Source organism: Orbicella franksi, chromosome 12 (genome assembly GCF_964199315.1).
Source record: "Orbicella franksi chromosome 12, jaOrbFran1.1, whole genome shotgun sequence".
In the NCBI taxonomy this organism is placed as follows: domain Eukaryota; kingdom Metazoa; phylum Cnidaria; class Anthozoa; order Scleractinia; family Merulinidae; genus Orbicella; species Orbicella franksi.
In genome coordinates this window covers 16914412-16931508 of record NC_138156.1, presented here as the reverse complement: position 1 = coordinate 16931508, position 17097 = coordinate 16914412, and the positions used below count along the sequence as shown (strand labels likewise).

Sequence of the window (17097 nt, the reverse complement as noted above, 5' to 3'; positions counted from 1 at the left end):
ATCTGTCTATTCCATTAGTATTTTAAATTTTATCGACTTCTATTAAAACCCCAAGAGAAGCTAGTTAATGTTCGGGTCCCCTGTGCAGCGTGGTTGAAACTCATATTTCCAAAATCAATAGCACCAAACGCTGTCAATTAGTCGTCGGCTTTATACTTGTCTTTCGTAGCCAAAATTGATTAACCCGCAAACTGTATGAACCGTTAAGTGTATAGCATGGAGTAGTGTCCAAAGTACTGTTAGCTACTTAACACAACACCTACCTGAAAATGAACCAAATGTTGTATCATGATGTGAATCTGTAGTAGCCTGGTGCTTGTGGTCGCCTGGTCCCCCGGGGAGGTCTGGTCCCTCTGGGAAATTGGGAAAGGAAGTAATATCCTTATTGTGGATTTCCACGATACACATTTAACCGACATGTAGCTAACATAAAACCCCAGGTCACTCATATCATTTCAGTTCTAAGTCCTTTTTGGCAAGGCAATTCTCAGAGAAAGTAGCTTACAGTCCATTAAACCAGTGAGCGAGAATAAATTCCGGGTAGCTCGCGTATTGCTTCAAAGTTTAGACCATGCTCTCACGCTAGCCTATGTTCAGGTTACTCATGCTAAAAATAAACTGTAAAGTGAAGAGAATGCAAGCATTACACTTGCAGTAGCATTACGAATGCTGACAAAAATTTGCCATCTTTAATAATACCCAAAAATGTAAGAACCTGTTTAGTCAAGCAAGATCAAGCAGGTTCTTAATTATATGTGGGTTACAGCTAAATTATGATAAACAGTTAAGCCAAGGAGCTAGTGTGACTAAGATTGCAAATTTATATAACAATAAATTACATGATACAGTAGTTCGTATAGTGTGATCGTCCGGGTGAGGGTAGTTCTGAAAAGAACTGTTGTCGGTGACTGACGTTTCGACAACCTGAGCGGAAGTCATCTTCAGAGTCAAGTGAATAGTGTTTGTCAGTCGATGATGTTATAAGTCTGGTCCGTTGAACATGATTGGTCAGTTTAGCCATGATGGTATTAACTGAAAGACTCGTGTAAAGTTTGTCATCAGTCATTGGTGGGTTTCGATCTGTCTATTGTTAGTCAAATTGGTCGGTTTTTGGTCCGTCTATTGTTAGTCAAATTAAGTCGGTCTGTTGGAAGTCCGTTTGTCGGTTTCGTTTCCGTCATAGATAAGTCGTTTGTAAGGCGCGGGTAGTTGTTGACATCTGTTAAGTGGCGTTTGTTCTAGGTTAGTGTACCAGCTTTCCAGAGTCAGTCGTTGAAAATAGTTTGTACTGTAGGCTAAGCACTGAGCAGAGTCCCAGTCAATGTTGTGGTTTGTCAGTTGATGATGTACAGCAATGTGATCGTTGGCATCACCATTTCTCGTGGCTCGTTTGTGGTCTTTGTGTTCAGTCAGTCTCGTGTTAAGGTTTCTGCCAGTCTCACCAATGTAGGAAGCCTGGCAGTCGGAGCATTTGATCTTGTAAACTGCTCCCTGTCTGTTGTGAGGTTCGTCCCTGTCTTTCACGTTAGTCAGTGAGTGTCGTAACGTAGTTGTAGGTTTGTGGGCTACACGGATGTTGTAGGGCTGTAGGATCCGTGAGATGATCTCAGAAGTATCCTCGATGTAAGGTATAGTCACTGTAGTAACAGGCGTTGGGTTCCTGTTCGTTGCGTCAGTTTCAGTAGGTCGGCAAATGTTTCGTCTAATAAAGTCAGCGTTGTAGTTGTTTTTGTGAAAAACACGTTCAAGGTATCTGTTTTCGTCACGTAAGCTGTCCGGTGTGTCACAAACTAGTTGCGCTCGTCTCGTCAAAGTCTTTATAGTCGTGGCTTTGTGTGAAGTCGGGTTGTAGGATGATTCGTCAAGTAATCTGTCGGTATGCGTCGGTTTTTGTACACTGTCGTTCGCAGTTCGTTGTTGTCGCGGGTTACCAAACAGTCTAGAAAAGGAAGTTTTCCATTTTCTTCGATCTCTTTAGTAAACTGGATGTCGGCGTTCTGTTCGTCTAGGTGGTCGTGAAAATCGTCAATTTCGTCTTTGTGAACGGCGGTAAAGGTGTCGTCAACGTAGCGTAACCAAAGCGGTATCGTTTGTCTGTAAGTTGCAAGGGCGCGTTCCTCCACTTATTGCATCACAATTTCTGCGACAACAACAGAAACAGGCGACCCCATTGCTGTTCCATGCAACTGTTTGTAGTGTTTATCGTTATGCCGAAAGTAAGTCGATGTAAGACAAAGGTTCAGTAAGTCCATGATGTCTTCTGTCGGTAACGGTAGTTTAACAGTAGATTGTTGTATAGCGGTCTCGGTACACTGTAATGCCAATTGAAGTGGAATACTGGGGAACAGTGATTTTACATCAAAAGACACAAGTTTGTAGTCCCGGGGGGGGTACTTTGGGCATTTCTGGGTGGGGATGTGCCGCTGGGACACTGGAACTCTTAGCCTATACTAGAGCTAGTTCAGCTGAATTTTGCTACCCTATACTAGAGTAAACTCCCCAAATCCCCCCGTCTATTGACACTGTTGAGGCTGATTTGCGTAAATTAAAACTTGCCGATTTGATTTTTTTATATTTTTGAGTGGCAATTCATGGTTTCCTTAGTCTAGATAAAATCTTCAACCAACTAGTCAGTTTTGTGAAAAATTATACCCTATTCTAGACCCAAACGCTCTGATTTATATACCATATCCTAGAGTAAACTGCTTGAAAACCATACCCTTCACAGCGGCACATACCTTTATAGCCCATATATGGCAGTGCCCCCCCGGTTTGTAGTCGTCAGGTATCTGTACTGTCTCAATAGTGTCAATAAAGTCCTCCGTAGATTGTAGTTTGCGTCTTGATTTTTCAGTAAGGGGTTGCAGTATGGTCGTCAAGTACTTAGACAGTTGATACGTAGGGGACCCACAGAATGACACTATAGGTCGCATCGGTATACCAGGTTTGTGCAGTTTCGGTAGTCCGTAAAGTTTCGGTGGTTGAGGTACTGAGCACCTCAGTCGATAGTAGCGTTGAGTGTCAATAGCGTCAGTCTTTTTAAGCGTATTTTTGCTGTTAAGTTTACGTTGAAGTGCTGGCGTCGGCGTAATTAGGTTCTAATTTTTTAATGTTAATTAACTTTTCTTAGTAATCTTTTTAAATTATGTACATATTTTATTATATATTTTTAAGGTTTTTTACCCCCCACCCCCCACATTGCTTTTTTTTTTTTTTTAATTTAATGTCTTGCAGTGATGGGAGCATGCCTCCCTTTGCGAGACCCCATAATGTAGATGTAGATGTAGATGTAGATGTAGATGTAGATGTAGATGTAGATGTAGATGTAGATGTAGATGTAGATGTCGGGTCGCGTTTAAGTTCTTCGTAAGTTTGTTTGTCGTTAACAAGTGCGTGTATTTTGTCAAAGTAGTCAGTCTTGTCCATAACAACAGTGACACGTCCTTTGTCGGCTGGTAGTATAACAATGTTGTTGTCGTTTTTCCGTCGTTTCAGTGCTTGTTGTTCGTCTTTCGTCAAGTTATTGTCAGGTATAGAGGCTGATTGTACCGTGGAAGCAATTCTGCTTCTGATGTTATCCTTGGCAGATCCTCGTAAGTCTCGCCGACGAGACAGAACCGCCTCAACACTAGATACAATAGACTCGGTCGGTATCCCTTTAGGCATCACTGAGTGTTTTAGTCCGTAGAACAGTACGTGAGTCTCGGTTTTGTCTCGGTTTTGTAAACTGACCAATCATGTTCAACGGACCAGACTTAGAACATCATCGACTGACAAAAACTATTCACTTGACTCTGAAGATGACTTCCGCTCAGGTCGTGGAAACGTCAGTCACCAACAACAGTTCTTTTAATTTCAGAACTACCTTCACCAGGACGAGTACTGTACGAATTACTGATACTCCTGGGTTCAAACCATTTACTATATTACATGATACAGTTGTGAATAAATACTGGATATGTTTTTTTTTTCTAGTGATCAACAACTATATCTCCTTCATAGAAATTATGAACTTGGTCTAAATTACCAAAAAACAAGAATTTATTTTGCCAGACTTCAACAACCGTAGGTTCTTACACGCGGGTTTCTACTCTACAGTAGAGTGAGTCGTCCCACAATGTTCTCCGCACGAAGTTAGCGTTGCGTCACGGTCGTAATTTTTTAATACCTTCTATGGAGTGGTACTTGTCAACATTCCTGATCGTTCGGCCGCTCAATATAACGTTGACATGGACATTTTCCAACCTTGCCTCCAGGCGAAGAGCGGGAAGCGGGGAGCCCCGGACATGATGGTTAGGCGGAAAAATACGGAACCGCTTCTCCAAGTCCAACAGGCCCAGAACTCCACGCGCACCCTGCTTCAACCAACAATCCACAGGGGAAGTTCTCGGCTCCTTAGACATTTTAAATTATATTTATTATTATTTTTGTTGTTTCTTATAACCTTGATTAAGGATGGGAAGACCTGATCACTACGCGCGCGACTTTACAAATCTCGTCATCATGCCTAATATGATAATGAGGTTTTGTGACGAAACAAAGGAAAAGTTGAATCTTCTCCGCAAAGAAGCCTGCTACAGTAAGCAATCGTGATCATTTCAAATGATCGCGATCGCTTACTGTAGCATCTTCGCTGCACAGACGCTCTATCGCTATTTTTTTCCAAGTGATTTGAAAAAAACAAAACAAATGTAAGATCAAGGTAAGTCAAACGTTGAAAATTTTAAAAACAGTGGCGAGCTGGTGCGATAGGACACAAGGACGACAAAAACGTTTGTGCTAAAAAGTAAAAGATTCTCCAGTCGTCGGTTAAACGCAGGTTAAATTAATCATGTTAGAGGTACACTAACTGACGATCAGATGGCAATGAACGTAAAAAAAGTGAATTGTGCAACGAAAAAGGAAAACTGTGCAAAATACATGAAAATAGAGCCTCGCGCGTTGAACCGTGAAAATCACATGGCCACGAACCAAAATCAATACCAATTTAACAGACGTGCATTTCTTTTCACAGTGGCAAGTCATCAAAAAACGGAAAAGGAGGCTTTAAAACTGTAAAGGTAAGTTGTTCGTATTGCCTTATTGTTTTTGAAATGGAGTTTTTTTCAATTAGGAATGCAGAGTGCGCTAGGTATTAGCCTGCGTAGAAGGCGGATAAAGGGGAGGGGTGGGGAGGAGGAAGAGAATTCGGGGGAAAGAAACAGAGGAGTGAATTCTCTTCCTCCTACCCCACCCCCTCCCCTTTATACGCCTGTTACGCAAGCTAGCTAGGTATAAGCTCAAACGCTCGTGCAAATGACGTAGCATGAACCGACCGACAAACGATGTAATCGAATTTTTCCTACTTAGTTGGTAAAGAAACTTGCCGTGTGAAATAGAGCTGTGTAGAACAGACATGGAGAAAGGAATTTGACAGGAAAGCGACTCAAATGAAACCGAGGCTGCATGATTTCAGATTTTTTCGCGAAACCCGTTCAAAGCAACAACCGACAAATAAACGTTTGCGTAAGGTACATGTATTGAATGAAGTTTCTTGTGGAAAAAAATCATTTCACATGCTAGTCCTATTAGCGGAAATTCAAAGAACCTTGAGAAAAATTAATTTAGATTAAGGTCAGTTTTATACGTTGTTTGTCAACTAGATATCGATTTTAATTATTAAAGGCTGATATCACTAGCGACGGAGCAATGAGCTCGACGGAATCGGAGTCGGAAGAATCAGAACTTTTCCACTGTCTTCCCATTCTGCCTTTCGACTCCGTCGCTTATGATCTACTGAAACTACATTGTCGGGTTCCGAAGTAGAAAGTACAAGAACCAACCAATCACGATGCCTGGGATCGAGCATTGCGATTGGTTAAATTCTTCGGATTTTGCTCGCGGCTCCGGGAATGTAGTTTTCACTAGATAGTATATGACGGAGTCATAAGCGGAATCGGTATTCTGCTCTCGATTCCGCTGGTTTGATTTTTGTTGACTTGATCGCATCGCTCTGCGCTTCTGATTACCATTCCGGCTCCGTTGCTTGCGAAAACAAGCCTTCAGTATGTTAGTGGTATTATAACTGACCTCTTGAATGAAAGTTTTGACTGATTTCCAAACAACACAAAAAAATTCTGAAACCAAGAGTAGATTTAAAATCAAATTAACACTCACCATTTTAAAGAATCGCAGGTCCGTTAATTCCACTGCTTGTTTCTCCATTCACTTAACAATAAGAAAATCCAACAAGCTTATATTAGTTTGGAACTCGGAACTTCGAGCTTGGAACTCGGACGGGACTCGGAAGACCGGCGGGAATTGAGCCCAAAAACGGAAATAAGAGCGTCTTTTTTATTGTGATTCCTTCGAGTGTAACCTAAGAGATACTTTGACAGCTGAAATAGCGGCATTTCGTCATGAACATCGAATCCTTGAATTATACCCTAAAATGAGATAACGAGCATCCTCCATCATTTCATATGGAAGTCCCCCCTTCGCCAGCTACCAACCAGACGTCCTTATTATTCCCCCTTCCTCATCTGCTGAAGAATGATGAAACCAATCTTTCCTTTGTAATCGCGCCAAAGACGTGTTCTAGGTTCGTCATCTACCGAAAAGACATTTCCGCTTCCTCTTCTGTCAACCAGTCGCCGCATGAAAGAAACTAATTCTAAACCTGTCATTTCTCTTTTCTCAGAAATGCTCTTTGACAACTGCCAAACAATTATCTGTTTCGAAATATGGTAGCAACACATCTCTTATGATATCTGCCAACCTGACGTCACCTTCCCCGTCTACTGACCGCAGGACTGCTTCCGCAATCTGCCGACAAGTATTAACTTGGCGGGATAAATGTCTGATTAACAGTTGAAACTCTTTCCTCAACTGTTTTTTTTCCTCCTTTATTGGACGTCTTTTTCAAAAGCTATTATTGTACTACAGTTTCTTTTTTATATATGTGTGTACTTATTAATCTTCTTACATGTAAAAGTTTTGTATACGTCCTTATTAAAATTACTTACAAGATAAATAATCCATAAAAATTAACCAGAAATGAAGAGTTACCTATCACCACTAATTAAATTACTTGTATGCATTATTTTTATGTATGTTCGTGAATTAAATTACTTACAAGGTAGTTCCATATAGTTAACTAAAAGTAGTGAATTAATTATCGCCACTTAAAGACAATTTTTCATAGGATTTCCATTTATTACGGAAAGAGATAATTCTATTAGATTTGAAAGCAATATATATTTCAGTTTCGTATTTGTTTTTAAGAATTCTCCTAAAGTGACTAATCGACGGTTTAATATCTTTATGCCTACAACTCCATAAATAGCTCTTACCTAGAATTAGTACAAAATTGACTAGATCCATCCCCTCCTTCAAGATTCCTATGACAACGTCACTTAGTAAGAGGCATCTGCAACTACTAATATTATTCAAAATGTTGGCAATAACATCCATCCAAAATGAGTACGAAAAGGGACAAGTAAATAATACATGGTTTCTAGTCAGTTTCTTTGGTATCTTGACAAAAGGAACAGTTAGGGCTTGGAATGTAGCCTATTTTAAAAAGGATTTCATTGGTAAAAAGAATGGAGTTCATTACTTTGTATTGAAAAGATCTTAAGTAGGGTTCGCTAGAAACTCTTATGGGCAACGTAAAGGCTCCTGAAATACAGTGATCTTCCAAATCAAATTCTTCCGCTATCTTAGCCCATTTCTTTGGCTTTCCATACTTAAACTTTATTAAAAAGCTATAATAGTCACGGCATTTAAAGTTCTCCAGATCAAGAACGGCGGTAAAAGAAGATGGATGTGTACGTAGATTCAATGGCACTGCGTGTCTCAATCCTGTCCAGGTCAAGAAATTAAAATTCAAAAACCCTTCTCCTTCAAAAGTGTTAAAGGAGTCAATATTTGTCTTAACGTAAAGTAGATCTTTGGTATACTTAATACCTTTTGGAAAATATTGTTTATAAAACACACTTTTACCGTCAATCTTAATTGTGGAAACCATGGATAATATGCGGTCCTGTATTCCAGGCCCATCCTCTACCATCCCTTCAGGGCCTTCGGAGTGTCACGGTAGACCGCCAACACCATCACCTAATGACGTCATGGTTCCCACGCCTAGCGGAAGTCCAATACCTATTCAACTACGCCAGTCAACACCATCAAGCGGTGCTGTACCCGACAGTGCGACTATTGGACCGGTAATGAGCTGTGAAATCACTCCTACAGCGCTTACAAGTCTGACAAGCGTACATACGACACAAGAAATATCCAAGTCAGACGTGAACGTTGAGGAGACAACAAGCGTCTCTGGCTCTTCCCGTGACGAGGAAAGTTCGTCCTCCTCTAACCAGGAAAGCTCTACCTTACCGTTGGACTCCCAGTCCAATTCCTCGTCGGTTGTCGACTACCAGACTTGTGACAGCAGTACCAACGTTGAAGGCAGTTATGAAGTTAGGACCATTACGGAAACCTTGGATGAGATACCCCCCTCCGATCCAGGCCCATCTTGTTCCATTCCTTCAGGATATTATACCTGTCATACCATATCGTCGGCGCCAACTTGCGTGTGTGGAAGTGCTGCTATATGGGGGCGTGACCGCATTGCTCATTAACGGTCTATTAGACCGTTAATGAGCCGTGAGGTCACGCCTCCAGCTTAGCTTTTCCGAGTCTGCTGAGTATTCGAACACCACCACTAGTAAGTTAGGACGATTACCGACGGAAACCTTGGATGAGCTGCCGCCCTCCGATCCAGGCCCATCTTGTTCCATTCCTTCAGGGTATTATACCAGTCATACCATATCGTCGGGGCCAACTTGTGTATGTGGAAGTGCTGCTATATGGAGGCGTGACCGCATTGCTCATTAACGGTCTATTAGACCGTTAATAAGCTGTGCGGTCACGCCTCCAGCTTAGCTTTTCCGAGTCTGCTGAGTATTCGAACACCACCACCAGTATCTTGGTATAACGATTACGCATTTGGCAGACGTTGGTTTCAAACGCCTTATAGATAATAATGATAATAATAATAATAATAATAATAATAATAATAATGATAATAATAATAACATTCCCACATGTTTAAACACCTGAGAAATTCTGAAAATTGTCGCTTCCTTTGTTCAGAAGATTGTTTTAAAATTCTCGACTCTGCCTCCACAAGCTTCCAATTGAAAATCAAGGTAGCCATGCACATCCTTTGGAAGCAGCCGTCTTTAAATTCCCAGGTCAAACACCTTAATTTATCCTTTTTATACTAATTAGTCTCTTTTCAGGTAGCTTAAATAGTTTTACCTTTTTTTGGTTCGCACCTTCATCCTTAATTATTCTTGTTAATATCTCACTTTGTTATACTATTTATTGCATATTTTCATTTTATTTCTCACTGGGAAACTGACAGTTGATGATGTCTCATCCGAAACATGTATTGTCTTCATTAAAAAATGAACTTCAAAAACATCGTAAGGTTCATCAAAGCAATAATAATAATAATAATAATAATAATAATAATGATGATGATGATGATAATAATAATAATAATGATAATAATAAACAACTCACGTCACTAATGGATATTCGATCAGGAGCCCTAATCGGGGACTTCTTGTGGTTAAGGTGTTCTGACAGTTTCTGTTCCATTTTTTAACAGCATCGACACTTCCTTCCACTCTCACATTGGGCATTTGTATCACTCGCGCGCAATTTCTTGACAAAACTCTGCGCCAAGGAAGGGTCTGTTCTCCTAGATATGGCGCGCGCTTACGGTATGCGTCCCCGATTATGGCTCCTGATGGGGCCTCCTGATGGTAGATAACAACCGAGGCGCGTAGCGCTGAGTTGGCTATGATCATCTCATATCCAGCAAGTGCGACTGGAATAATTGTTTTATTAAAAACGCTCCCAAAATATAGAAAACTAAGGTAAAATTTTAAAAAAATGCCGTAACCAAAAGATTACGCGCAAGCTTACATATATGTAGAGCATGGTATAATTAACAAATAGAATCCATGTCGCCGTGCGTCTGTTCAGTTATGGATCACAGATGACGTCAAAATGTGGTAAGAACAAAGAAGCGGCACACGTGTTCGACAAAGTGGGCAAAGTCCGGCTTTCGAGTTGGCTATAATCATCTCATATCCAGCAATTGCGACTGGAATAATTGCTTTAATAAAAACGCCCCAAAATATAGAAAACTGAAATAAAATAAAAACATGCCCCAATTAAAATATTAGGCGTAAGCTTACCATATTTGTAGAGCATGGTATAATGGCTCATACACCATGATGGCTAAGCCATTGAAAACTCTTGAATAACATTATCCAATCTTCCAGTTTATAGTAACATAGAATATTACTTATCTTGTTCAACTGTTACAATATAAAATGTTTTGCTTTGCAAATTGGGAGTAAGCTGTGGTTTAAATATGACAAATAAATGCTACAAGATGCTTCTCGCTCAGGAGTACGCTTTCTCCTTGCTGCTACACAAATGTCTCCTGTTCCAGGACTGTGGAAACCCGTCATCGCCTAATTTGTAGTCGCCTTAAGTGGACCTCGATAGCAGATTTCGTTTCTTCGGGTATTCGTCGTCTCTAATTTTTGAGTGCTGATATGCCCTGTTATTAATCCCTGCAGGGATTTGGAAATTTCCCTTGAGATTAACTCCTTTTAAAGCAAAGTAGCTACTTTTTTTTTTAGAAGAAGAAATTTTAGCAATCTATAATGCAGCTATCCCTAACAAAATTTAAAAATAACCTAAAAAAATTCGCCTTCGCAGCATTCAAGTACTTTTCTATTAACCATAAAAACTCCTAGCCCAAACCGCGAGAAAACAATTTGCTTGATTCCGGCAGCCAGGCAAATTTGCCGCGGTCTTAAGATAAATGACCCAATCATGAGCAAGCCGAAAGTTCAAGTCGTTGACTCCTTAGGGAGTTAGTAAGTTTGACCCATGACAAGTGAGAAGTTCTCCGGCAGTCGGAAAACGTATTTGAGTTAGGAGGTTTCAAGCAAGATATCAAACACGAAAGACAGTGTTTGACCAGATTTCCAAACACCGAGAAGAGAGTTGAAAATATGACACGCAGCAGAGTATTTTTGACGAAGTTCGAAGTGTTTGGAAATGTGGTCAAACGCTGTCCTGAGTGTTTGATATATCTTCTCAATCAAAACTAAAACTAAGGAGAAAACGGAGAATTAAAATCGTAAAAGTCTATGCTAATTTAAAAGATCAGATATCCAAGCACCGTCACGGTCATGATTTCCCTTGTTTAAACTTGGTGAATTATTAATGAGTTTGAGAAGCTAATTTAGCGTCGAAGGCGCGAGTCGCTAACGGGTTCAGGGACATGTCCCTTCTCCCCCGCCTCTCCCCTCCCCCTCTCCAAAGGAACGTTTTTAGGGGCTTGGAAATGCCATTTACACGTTTTGAAATCTTAGAAAAACGATGAGTATTTAGGAATTCATTTTGTTTATGTCAGCCTTTGGGAAAATTGATAGCAGTTCTGATAGGAGAGGAAGTAGGCTATCATACCGATCGATTTTGCTATGGAAGATGCTTTTCTGGATTTCCAGAGGTATGCAGGTGCGTGCGTTTGTAAATGGTCGCTACTCCCTCCCCTTGAATCAATCAAGATACACTGAAAAGAAAACGTCAGACTTAAATTAATAAATCTAGCGCAATATCTGACTGGAACACCCACAACACAGGAATATAATGCTCCGATGAAAATCTTTATTGCTTCATCAACTGTGGTATTGAAATACCATTCAATCATTTTGGAACAATAAAGTAGACTTCATTGGCCCAAGGTCCTCCTTCGCCGCCATCCCAACAAGCCTTGGATGGTCCGTGTTTGTTGAACCTCTGTGGCGCAGTCTTGCTAGCGGCACACCAGCCACTATTCTGAACTGCAAACATGTCGTAGCCCCGTCTTATTGCAGCCACGGCGCACTTGGCGGTGGGGTTAGCTCGAAGCCAGTACGCTCCGTCCAAGAGAGGATCCTTTCCTTCCAATGTTGAGATTGCACGATCCAGTCCTGTGTCCTTATAGCATCCCACAGAAACATAACCTAAAAGGAGGTGACACAGCAAAAGAAATATCATATAAGACGTAAATTTAAAATTAAAAACGTTCTCTGGCTAAAATAGTTTAAAATTACGAGCTTTCGACTGGATTGCCAGTCTGCAATCTTTGACAAATAGTGAATAAAAAGCGCGAGCGTTAAAATATATACGGTAAAAAGAGTGAAGTACGTAGAAAAAATTACAGTAAGAACAAAAAGATACTTCTGAGGTAGTAAAAGGCTAATATGGGTTTCATAAAAGAATTGAATATTGTCCAGGTAATGGTTTTGAGTTATTGTCCGATTACATTGTGATTGTATACAATATTCAATTGTCAGAAACGACTATATGAATTGCTTGATGTACCTTTGGTCAAGTAAACCTGATTGGCCCACTCTCCTCCTTCACCATCATTGCCACAAGCCGTAGATTTTCCGTACTTGTCGAAGGTCTTCTGTGCATTAGCACTACCGAAACACTGGCCACCATTTTGGACAGCAAAGATCCTGTATTTCCTTTTCAATGCAGCCACGGCGCACTTGGCTATGGCGTTCAGTCGGTGCGAGTAATGTCCGTCCAAGATAGGATCCATTCCTTCCAATGTTGGAATTGCGCGATTTCCAGTATCCTTATAGCATCCAACAGAGACATAATTTAAAGATGGAACTGTGAGAGAAAAATAAGTCAATTCAGGTGTGTTAGAGTTGTGTAGTAAGCACAGGTATTTTTTTTTTCAAATGAAGTATAATCTTAGGTAGTTTGGAAGATTATTTCTATGTTGTCTGTCCAAACTACCACAAATTCAATTTCTGAAAGGCCGATAGTGGAATAGTATTGCTCCTGTTGTTGATATTGAGCCAGCTGAGTTTTTCGTTACTGTCAGTTCTCTTCATGTTTGCTTGTCTAAAGGCTTTCCTGGTTAAACCAGACTTCCCATAGTGCTCTTTGAACAGAGCTCTATGTCTCAGACTTACCACATTGCACATAGCTGCAAACAATGGCACAGAGGAAGGCAACAACAAGGAAAACTTGATTCTTTGTAGGATGCATTTTTCAGCCGTAACTGTGAAAAACTAAGAAATGTCACATTAATTAAGGCTAGATAGATGCCCACGATATTTCTGTAAGGTGCATTGTTTTCCATGGCTACAACCATACTGTACTCTTCCTTTTTCCTTTGTTTATGAGGAAGAGCGCTTATTACATAAACATGAAATTTAAAAGTACACACAAAAAAGATAAACGTAAAGAGTCCACGGTTCGAGCGTAGAGATCACTACAATTCTAACTGTTACTTATTAATGAAGCTTAGGAGTTTCGTTGTAAACGAACTCGGTTCAGGGCGAATTAGAAGCTTCAAGTCATGACCAAAGTGATACACCTTAGCGCCGTAATTAGGTGAAAACTGACGGTATAACGTTTGCTGTGATCAGAAAATTATAAACTTTAACTTAATTTGAATAGCATTTTTAGCAAGTTGTCAAAAAATTCAGATATATTTAAATTCATTTGCTTATTCGTGACTAGCTGCTGTAAAATATGACCTACAAGACATTTGCAACAATTTAAAATCAGAGCTTAGTTTCCTGACACTATTCTCTATCTCAGTCCTCTTTGTGGCATACCGTTAGTGTCTACGGTGGTGCCAATGCTGTTAAGCCGCTTTGTTCACCGTTTATAGTTATAATTGAACTGAAACATGCAGGAGATCACTAACTGAAACCTGGCGACCGTCCTCCTTCCGAATTATGTATAATTATTCTCAGTTTAATTTCGTTTTGAGTTATTGACTGACAGATAAGTAAATTCTGAAATTAATTGGCTACGAATCAGGATAAATAGAAGGCACTTCCAAAGTTGAAGTGAGCAAGACATTTGCAGTTCATCCAGCAACGTGTTCCAACTGGTAAGTTCTTCTCTTAATTTAAAGTCAAGTTAAGTTTTGGAAATTCAACAAACTTCAAGAAGTTGGTGGCATATTCCAATGCCAAAATAGGAAATCTTTCCTCTTGAAATCAGTAAGTATAGGAATTTACATTACTTCAAAACGCACTGGGTCAAATCATCAATTGAGGGGTTAAAACTTTTCTTTTTGCCAGTAGGTCCAATTAGATCTTATTTTAAATTGTTGCAAATGTCTTGTAGGTCATATTTTACAGCAGCTAGTCACGAATAAGCAAATGAGTTTAAATATATCTGAAATTTTTTTAACAACTTGCTAAAAATGCATGCTATTTCAAATAAGTTACAGGTTATAATTCTCTGATCACAGCAAACGTTATGCCGTCAGTTTTCACCTAATTACGGCGCTAAGGTGTGTCACTTTGTCCATGACTTGAAGCTTCTAATTCGCCCTGAACCGAGTTCGTTTTTCAACTAAGCTCCTAAAATTCGTTAATAAGTGACAGTTAGAATTGCAGTGATCCCTTCGCTCGAACCGTGGACTCTTTACATTTTTCTTTTTTTATGAGTGCTTTTATACTTCATGTTTATGTAATAGGCGCTCTTCCTAGTAAGCAAACGAAGAAGGAAGGGCTCAGTATGGTCGTACGTGCACCTTACAGAAATATCGTGGGCATCTATCTAGCGTTAATTAATGTGACATTTCTTAGTTTCCTACAGTTACGGCTGAAAAATGCATCGTACAAAGAATCAAGTTTTCCTTGTCGTTGCCTTCCTCTGCGCTATTGTTTGCGGCTATGTGCAATGTGGTAAGTCTGAGACATAGTGCTCTTTTCAAAGGAATATGAGGGAAACCCTTCAACAACGAAAAAATTTCACTCGAAGTCTAAAGAAATATAGTGAGGTTGTACCTTGTTACTGAAATGTGGCTTGCTTTTGTTTTCTTCCCAAATTGAGCAGTCTGGTTTGACCAGGAAAGCTTTTAGACAAGCAAACATGAAGAGAACTGACAGTAACGAAAAACTCAGCTGGCTCAATATCAACAACAGGAGCAATATCGTGTTTCCACTATCGGCCTTCAGAAATTGAATTTGTGGTAGTTTGGAAAGACAAAGCAGAAGTAATCTTCCAAAATACCTTGGATCATACTTGTTTAAAAAAAAAAAAAATACCCGTACTTATTACACAACTCTAACACATCTGAATTGACTTATTTTTCTCTCACAGTTCCATCTTTAAATTATGTTTCTGTTGGATGCTATAAGGATACTGGAAATCGCGCAATTCCAACATTGGAAGGAATGGATCCTATCTTGGACGGACATTACTCGCACCGACTGAACGCCATAGCCAAGTGCGCCGTGGCTGCATTGAAAAGGAAATACAGGATCTTTGCTGTTCAAAATGGTGGCCAGTGTTTCGGTAGTGCTACTGCAGAGAAGACCTTCGACAAGTACGGAAAATCTACGGCTTGTGGCAATGATGGTGAAGGAGGAGAGTGGGCCAATCAGGTTTACTTGACCAAAGGTACAGCAGGCAATTCACATAGTCGTTTCTGACAATTGAATATTGTCTGGGCATACAGCAATCACAATAACTCAAAACCATTACCTGGACAATATTCAATTCTTTTATGAAAGCATTTTATTACCTTACAAGTATCTTTTTGTTCTGATTGTAACTTTCTTAACGTACTTCCCACTTTTTACCGTATATATTTTAACGCTCGCGCTTTTTATTCACTATTTGTCAAAGATTGCAGACTGGCAATCGAAAGCCCGTAATTTCAAATTATTTTAACCAGAGAACGTTTTTAATTTTAAATTTACGTCTTATATGAAGTTTCTTTTGCTGTGTCACCTCCTTTTAGGTTATGTTTCTGTGGGATGCTATAAGGACACAGGACTGGATCGTGCAATCTCAACATTGGAAGGAAAGGATCCTCTCTTGGACGGAGCGTACTGGCTTCGAGCTAACCCCACTGCCAAGTGCGCCGTGGCTGCAATAAGACGGGGCTACAACATGTTTGCAGTTCAGAATAGTGGCTGGTGTGCCGCTAGCAAGACTGCGCCAAAGAGGTTCAACAAGCACGGACCATCCAAGGCTTGTTGGGATGGCGGCGAAGGAGGACCTTGGGCCAATGAAGTCTACTTTATTGTTCCAAAATGATTGAATGGTATTTCAATACCAGAGTTGATGAAGCAATAAAGATTTTCATCGGAGCATACCACTCTTGTGTTGTGGGTATTATCGTTAGATATTGTTGTCGATTTTTTCAATATTTTAGCATATCTATGATTCATTCAGGGGGCGTAGCGACCATACACGCACATACGCACTTGCCTGCCTCCGGAAATCCAGAAAAACATCTTTAAGAGTTTAACTGGTTGTTTTAATAGCCTCTAGGCTTTCCTATTGAACAACTGCTATCAATTAGTCATCTCGAAGGTTAGCATTTAAGGACGTTCGGCGAAAATTTTCCAGTCGATAGTTTTTTTTTAAATTTTTACTGCAGTCAGATAATGAATTACTTGAGTCAGAAATGCAAAAAAAATTGGGGGTCACCGACTTCGTCAGTTTCAGAGATAAAGCGTGTGGAAAACTATCCTGATTTTCAAAAATTGGCGCTCGTAATTCAGCATGGTCTACAGGGGTTTATAGTTAAAAATATCGAAGGTGAGTCAACGGAGGCAAACGATCTTGGTCATGTTTTGTAGACGTGGGTCTGTTGCGTAAATAATTCCAAATGTTACCAGCGTTTTCACAAAACTTAACCCTTCAAGAAGTAAATGAAACCGTCGCACAGATAAACGAAGAGCTAAAAAGAACGGAATTCGATGTTGCATTTTGCAAAAAATTTAAACTTCTAGTCGACAGATTTTCTTCATTTTTTCGCTAAACGTAGAAAATCGGTAGAGAAAATGATCCATCAAAAGAAAAATAGGGATCACCGAACTTACAAGATCGTTAAATCCAGGCAAAGCTATAGCAATGGCCATCTGCCCTATCATTGTTCAATTGTCACTTAGCGCGCGCTCTCATGCATGACGTTGCGTGTGAATTTGCGCGCGCAGTAAGGATGCGCAGAAACAATTAGCGCGAACGTCCTTAACGTCAACATGA

The 17097-nt window shown here is 40.1% G+C and overlaps 2 protein-coding genes across 2 annotated transcripts; one reads left to right on the top strand and one right to left on the bottom strand.

Moving 5' to 3' along the window:
* Window positions 1-10919: 10919 nt before the first annotated feature.
* LOC145463989 (uncharacterized) lies at window positions 10920-13454 on the bottom strand. The gene is made up of 3 exons (XM_081447785.1): window positions 13047-13454; window positions 12439-12738; window positions 10920-12077 (listed from the first exon to the last, which is right to left on the bottom strand). The coding sequence occupies exons 1-3, from the start codon at window positions 13120-13122 to the stop codon at window positions 11779-11781; spliced, it is 675 nt and encodes a 224-aa protein (XP_081303911.1). The 5' UTR covers window positions 13123-13454; the 3' UTR covers window positions 10920-11778.
* Window positions 13455-14707: 1253 nt separating this feature from the next.
* On the top strand, window positions 14708-16166 carry LOC145462195 (uncharacterized). Its single transcript, XM_081445701.1, has 3 exons — window positions 14708-14783; window positions 15202-15501; window positions 15845-16166. Exons 1-3 carry the CDS (start codon window positions 14708-14710, stop codon window positions 16141-16143), a joined length of 675 nt encoding a protein of 224 aa, XP_081301827.1. The 3' UTR covers window positions 16144-16166.
* The last annotated feature ends 931 nt before the right edge of the window (window positions 16167-17097 follow it).

Bases quoted from the DNA above. Each gene is read 5' to 3' on its own strand.
- LOC145462195 (XM_081445701.1), top strand. From the start codon at position 14,708: ATGCATCGTACAAAGAATCAAGTTTTCCTTGTCGTTGCCTTCCTCTGC. The intron at 14,784-15,201 runs GTAAGTCTGAGA...TTTCTCTCACAG, and splicing joins TTGCGGCTATGTGCAATGTG to TTCCATCTTTAAATTATGTT. The intron at 15,502-15,844 runs GTACAGCAGGCA...ACCTCCTTTTAG, and splicing joins TCAGGTTTACTTGACCAAAG to GTTATGTTTCTGTGGGATGC.
- LOC145463989 (XM_081447785.1), bottom strand. From the start codon at position 13,122: ATGCATCCTACAAAGAATCAAGTTTTCCTTGTTGTTGCCTTCCTCTGT. The intron at 12,739-13,046 runs GTAAGTCTGAGA...TTTCTCTCACAG, and splicing joins TTGCAGCTATGTGCAATGTG to TTCCATCTTTAAATTATGTC. The intron at 12,078-12,438 runs GTACATCAAGCA...ACCTCCTTTTAG, and splicing joins TCAGGTTTACTTGACCAAAG to GTTATGTTTCTGTGGGATGC.